General features: G+C 42.3%; 1 protein-coding gene across 1 annotated transcript; it reads right to left on the reverse strand.

Annotated features, from left to right (window-relative positions):
• Positions 1-6602, reverse strand: LOC308325233 (aquaporin-4-like). The gene is made up of 5 exons (XM_080777689.1): positions 6439-6602; positions 4635-5052; positions 4343-4507; positions 3298-3378; positions 1-1301 (listed from the first exon to the last, which is right to left on the reverse strand). Exons 1-5 carry the CDS (start codon positions 6486-6488, stop codon positions 1026-1028), a joined length of 990 nt encoding a protein of 329 aa, XP_080633815.1. The 5' UTR covers positions 6489-6602; the 3' UTR covers positions 1-1025.
• Between the last annotated feature and the right edge of the window lie 335 nt (positions 6603-6937).

Here is a 6937-nt window from a genome sequence, read left to right on the forward strand (position 1 = left end):
TTAGAATAAAAAACAGCTTTATTTTTTGCAATCCACGCATAAATACTTCTTCCAATACTTCACACACTAGTGTGTGATGCTAACATTGAATCTATGGAATACAGGTTGGGGTGGATGGGGGAGTATAGGGAGGAAAGCCAAGCTCCCTTCATTCACAGATCAGAGGTCATTCAAATACATTAACAGAGAAGGTTTATGAAAACAGTAAACAAAACAAAAAAAGAAATAAGTTACAAGAGCAAATTTTCTCTTCTTCAAAAGAAATCTAATAAAAACCAACACAAAGAGCAAAACAACAAGGAATCACAATAACATCGAATACCAAAAAAAAGAAACTCCTTTAAAAGATAAAGAAGGCAATGTAGAAAGTTATTTGCTCAATAAATTGATTTGTTTCCCTGAATGGTGCGCTGCTCTGAGAATGTAGAATAATACAGGTGAGATAAGGCTGTCTAATAAGTGGAGCTGTCCCGCGTAGCATGAGACCTGTAATGTGCTTAACGATCAGAGAGAAGATCTCTCATGTTATTACAATATATACCACATGCACACGACGTCTGACACTAATCCAAAAATAACAAGGCTGCATTTTCACCTTCACTCCTCAAATTCAGCGTGATGACCTTCCATAATTGGATGACCCTGCAGCCTGCACACATATCTCCCTTGGAAACAATTTAAAAACTGGATGCCGTTCTATACAAGGAAGTTGTTCAGCGCAGTTGTTTAAGCATTCCGGGGCCTGAACAATATGATTAGCGAGACGAACGATTTTTGAGCATACATTTAACAGCTGGAGTACATTACGTTGGATTAGTTCCACAATGCTGTAGTGGTTCAAGCCTGATGAAAAAAAAAGATACCGGAAATGGTATGAACCTTCAGACAGGGACATAAATCCCATCCTGAATTTAGGGAAGAGTCTTTGGAAAGGACAGGGACCGATGCACAGCTCCATATTGGGCAATTAAAGTGTCCCTCCGCTTGCCTTACAGGTTGGTCTCCATCTCCAGTGCACGCGATAGTCATACGGAGGACAGCACGTCTCCCGAGGAGTCTCGGAACAATGGATCCTTCTTCTCTGCCTTCTCCAGGTCGATGGAGTTGATGGTCCCCGGCTTGATGGCGATGCCGTCCGTCTCCCCCAGATACACACCGTGGTCCACTTCCCTGTACTTCCCAGACGGGTCCTTCTGGAACACCTGCTTGAGTCTCTCCTTCAGCTCGGGGTCAGGGCAGTACAGGTACTCGTAGAGAGATGCCGCCAGGATGCCACCCAGAATGGGCCCCACCCAGTACACCTGCAGTAGAACATGGGACACCGTGACATACAGGCAGGCAGTGGTGGGAAAAAGTACTCAATTGTTCTACTTAAGTAAAAGTATCAATACTGCCATGTAGAACTAAGGCCTCACTCACACCTTTACAACAGACTGACATGCTTGTTATATGAGATGTATAGCTGATTCAAGCTCGCAATGCATTTCCAATGGGAGTCACATGGTTTGACACAACATTTGTGTGGGCAGTCGAAACACAGCCGAAAGCCATACAATAGCTTGTAGTCCAAAATCAAACCATGTGACTTCCATTGGAAATGCATTGGAATGCATTGGAATTGGAATGCATTGGAATTGCATTCCATGACACTTACATCTTGCGTAAATCTAGCATGCATCAATGTTGTATGCTAGATCGAAAGGTGTGAGTGAGGCCTAACCCATTGGAAGAAAAAGTCCGGAATTCAAAATGTACTTGAGTAAAAGTACAAAAGTATCGGCACCAAAAGTACTCACTATGCAGAATGTCCCATAGCAGATCTACAAGCTCACAATGCGTCGCATCGCGACACATTGTGAGCTTGTAGATCGGCGATTTTCAAATGGCCGAAATGTGTGTACAGTATATGTAGTATTGGAAATCGGAAATACTCCAGTACAAAAGTACAAAATTGTACAGTACTTAAGTAAATGTACTCAGTTACTTTCCACCACTGCATACAGGTTAGATAATGCTGCACTAACATCTCTAACCAAAACTGTCTGGCTCTACTTGATTACAGGTAGGGGAAAATCGTCAGAAAAGGACGGCAAGCAAGCTGCAGTATAAAATTAGACAATTAAAATAATAAAATGTATATATACAAAACTAATTGTGAAAATCATTGTACTGAACTGGCCATCTGCTATTGACTGGTACTGGTGCCAGGTGACTTCATTATCTGTCATATAGATGGTATCAGTTGGCCCTGAAACCAGCCAACAAGCTCTTCACCATTAGATGTCAGCCTTCACACACATTTGGGTTAGGGGGGGTTTGTTGCTCTTTAAAAGCCAGGCTGTTCTGAGGCTGAGGGTGCTGTCATGCATTTGATACTGAAAAAAAGACCATCTGTATAGTCACAGAACTGCTCCCAATTATACTAAATTCTCTCACACACACACTCACTAACTAACACCACGACATGACACCATGCTGACTGCAAAGAGCTCAGTAAATGTAACTGCCTGGATAAGGAATTCAGTGCAAACAAATGCAATTCACCGTGTTATCCAACACCTCATTATCTAGTTGGAAGAGCAAAAAATCTCTTACTGTTAGTAGCCCAAACTCTGGTGCTTGTTTTATGTGATGATACATTTATGAATTCAAGGGATATTCACAACTCTGCCACACATGTACAGTAGCTTTTTGTGTGTAGTTAAGGCCTGTTCATGCAACTAGTATGAGGAGGGGAACATGTCCTGGACCTTGAATGATGGTGTCATTAGATCTGTCTTTTGCTGCTCTGGCACCCTGATGATAAGCCTGATTTATAGGTGACACGTTCTGAGACTTCAGCATGACGCGACACCGTCATACGACGGAATATAAACTAAGGAATTTGGTATGATGTGACCTTACCAGGTTTCAGTTTGACATACTAGCCTCCATCAGGATATATTACTATGATCATTAGTTTTAGTACCACAAGGTTTAGTTACTACTTTTTAACAGTACTGGACCATGTGTATGAACTGTATAACACAAGTCCCTCACCCATGTGACCTGAGCTAATATCCAACACTGAAATGTTAAGTGTCCTTCATACAAAAGTGCCACACAGTGACAACACTACAAAACTGACCTAGGTTCAAATGCAAGATCAAAGAGGATCAAATAGTCAAAAGAGTCAATACTGTTGCCTTGTGAACCATGCAGCAAAATCTTCAGTGTTAGTTAAACCCTAATCATGTAAAAATGTAAACTTATCAAGAGTGAGGATTTTGCAGTCTATGAGTTCAAGGTCTCTCTTACCCAGTGGTTCTCAAAGTTAAACATGACGACCGCTGGTCCAAAGGAGCGAGCAGGGTTCATGCTGGCTCCTGTATAAGGGATCTACAATACAAAAGAATAAGCTGTTCATTATTTACGTTTTATTTCAATTAAAACATGAAACTAATAGTATCAGAACTGGCAATTAAACGTTAGCATACGGTAACATTCAGAGTGTTCATTGAACTCAGGAGTCTGTACTGCTTATAATTGTCATGATGTACAGATGTACATCATGACAATTAGAAGCATGCATTACAAAGACCAACTGAACATTACAAGATGTAACAATCATTTCCCTGTGCATTAATTTTCTCTGCATGGCTCGGGCAATTCCTGAGAGACTGGTTGCCATGGAATAGCAGTCTCCAATAAGGGTGTGTAAGTGAGTGGGGACTCATGAAAGGTGCACACCAGTGGAAGGCAGCAGGCCCTGGACTGCAACAACCAGCACTAATATAATGGCCCAGTGAATTATTTTGTAAATCATTTACAATATCTGACTGACAGACACATATATAGGCTATGATGTCCAAATAGACTATTTGGACATTATATTTGGAACCGCTCGTAGTGCAATAAATTGATAGGACGTGATAAGGCACAACATCTTTGCAATGATGAACGCAGTTCTATATGCATTCTTTAAATGCTCTGTTTTACTCTTACCATTACTCTTTAGCCTTTGGGGAAGAAAATGCGGTCTGCAAATCCATATTAACTTTCGCAGCAATATGGTTATTATTATTGTATATAAGGCTTACAAGTTCCAGTTCTTAAAGTATCCATTGATTATGTGCTGGGCTGGCCCGCCATCTAATGGCTTAGAAAGAAGTTGGCCGATGGCCAAACTTACTTGCTGACCCCTGGTGTACACTATCAGACCTAATAGAAAACTGCTTGTAGAAATACAGCCCATAATTGGAATCTGCAATACACTAATCCTTAACATTTGTTTTAATAGCTTTACTTGAGAACCTGCTATTTCCAATGTGACCCTAAATCACCTTGCTGACAGTATACTCACCGCAAACAGGTGCCCGATGGTTACGGCAAAGCCAATGGCCAGGCCGGCAGAGCCGTGGAGGTCATTGCGTTTGGGATCACAGGTGGCAAACACGGTGAAGACCAGTTCGAATGTGATGAGGAGCTCCACCACGAGGGCGTGGCCGACGTTGATCTTTGGGTTTACCTTGAGGAGAAGGTAAAGCAGCAAAACGACTTTGCATAAAGAACATAATATAGGCATATAGCAATTCTTATTAATGCCACAGGACACAATTGTAATTACAATACTATTGGACCACGTCCTTCCTCACCAGTGTGACGCCCAAGGCCCCTCTGAGGGCAGCAGGTGTGACCATGTACAGAATGCCAGCTCCGGTGATGGCTCCCAGGCACTGCGCTGCCACGTAGAACACCGACTTGGCCAGGCTCATCTTCCTGGTCACGACCATGGCCGCCGTGACCGCGGGGTTTATGTGTCCGCCGCTGATGTGCCCGAAGCTTTGCACCATGGTGGCAATGCACAGGCCAAAGCACAGCGAGATGAGGACCAGGTCAGCGGAGGGTGGATTCTCTGACCCCGCCGCCCAGTTGACGGTGGAGCCCAAGCTGAGCAGGACGAAGATTAGAGTGGCCAGGTATTCTCCAGATACGGCCCTCCAAAAGTCCTTGGTCCAGATCCCCTTAAATGCCACCATTATGCTCTGACAGTTGCACAAGGACAGGCAGCTCCTGGCGAAACGAATAACGAGCATAATGATTAGCCTAGTTATGTATGCCTGGTGTGTGTGTGTGTGTATGTGGCTGGAAATGTACTGAACTCTATCAGAATAATTGCTCCTGGGCACAACATTTATAACTCCACCAGGGATTTGAGCCAGTGACTTTCCATCACATAGTGCCTGCTCTGCCTGCCTGCCTGCCTGCCAGGCAGGCGGAGCATTCGTTCAACATGGTGGGATGGTGGCTAATGTGTGTCATTTTGCAATCTGAGATATATTATTTTGCGTTCGCTCGCTCGCTCACTCACCCGCTCACTCACCCACTCACCCACTCACTCACTCACTCACTCGCTCACTCGCTCGAAAAGACAAGGTCGTTACTTCTGATCATCATCATCATTAGTAGAATGACCAAGATAATCACATTGGCATCCAATAAACGGCCTGATGAACTGTCCTCTTCTTCTTGAATATTGTTGAACATTAACTACAGAGCCCATCACTGAACTGGGCCTGGCCAATCTCCACCAGAGACTACATTGGACTGCACTGAAGTGAAAGTGCCAACAGTCCAACACCACAATGTAGTACATGTAACCATACAAGTGCTGTATTGTAACTGATGTTATACCAACATGTATAAAGGATAGGCATGAATTTAAGCTTCAGCCTATGCCTTTTCAATCAACCAGAAATACATTGGATTACAGTGTTCAATGTTGGAAATAAACATGTATTCAAAAATGCACTTAAAGTATAAATAATAATAATCAAAAGTAGGCTATTAGCAACAAAATAGTATGTGAAGTACCAAACACAAAGTACTCAATACTCATTATTATGCATAATGACCCATTTCACAATCATATTATTATTGGATTGTATTTTAGTGCTAATCACTTTGTTGCTCTGATAAAGGTTAAGTGCTGTATGTTTAATTACTGCACAATAGGCTACTTTAATTAGTTTATGTGCTGCTGGATTAATCTATGCATTATCTAAATCTGTATCAAAGCTGTCAAATAATTGTGGCTAAGTATAACATATTTGCCTCTGAGATGTAATAGACACTATGATGATTTGAATGTGTAGTGTCATAGTGGATAGAAGATAATACAAAAATATAATTATGGAAATTTTGAAATAATCAAGAGACCTCAATATTGTAGGCTACTTGAGTTACACTCTTTAAACTGAGTTACTCTCCACTCTCCTAGTATAAGAGTCGACTTACCTAAAGCAATTACATGCACTAGTCCCACTGTTAGTCCCAGATACATTCATAATATAAGTCCAGGTGAGTCAATTAACAAGTCAAGATGGAATAATAACACACTGCAGTGACTGCACTCCTGTCAGCACAGCACAAAAGTTTTATCACCCTCTCAGTACTTACAGGCAAGCAGCAGTGGTCTGTGACTGTCGGAGAGTGGAGAATCTGCACATTGTAAATCCCGGGATCGCATCCAGACGCTTTATTAAGTTACTAACCGGGACCTCATCATCCCCATGGATTTAATGGGTTTGCCTAGGAGGAGGAGTCGAGTGCAGGGGCTGCTGCCTAGCCTGCTGCTGAGCAACAGGTTCCGCTCCTGCACACTTCTTGACTTGCACAGAGAGAGAGAGATCAGTGCATGCCTGGTTTATGAACGGACAACATCAACTCAGCATTCAGCAACTTATCTAGCGACCGTTATTCAAACATCAATTTAACTAACTAACTAAACGTTATACACAAAATGACTATGGTAGACTATATATTAGTTTTTAAAAAGAGAGAAAGATGAAAGATCACAAGAGAGGGTCAAGCAAAGGCTAGCCCGAGATGACATTGCAAAATAGGCAACTACAACTTAAGGACATTAAGGATCATGGTTTACCAAGCATGGTAGCCT

Source organism: Protomyctophum bolini (genome assembly GCF_963924005.1).
Source record: "Protomyctophum bolini genome assembly, chromosome: 12".
Taxonomy (NCBI): Eukaryota; Metazoa; Chordata; class Actinopteri; order Myctophiformes; family Myctophidae; genus Protomyctophum; species Protomyctophum bolini.

What these genes read in the sequence shown, in the direction of transcription:
- LOC308325233 (XM_080777689.1), bottom strand. Translation starts at nt 6,488, where the DNA reads ATGTGCAGATTCTCCACTCTCCGACAGTCACAGACCACTGCTGCTTGC. An exon ending in CAGACCACTGCTGCTTGCCT is followed by an intron (nt 5,053 to 6,438) that starts GTAAGTACTGAG and finishes TCGTTTCGCCAG; the next exon opens with GAGCTGCCTGTCCTTGTGCA. An exon ending in TTAACTTTGAGAACCACTGG is followed by an intron (nt 1,302 to 3,297) that starts GTAAGAGAGACC and finishes GTTCTACTGCAG; the next exon opens with GTGTACTGGGTGGGGCCCAT.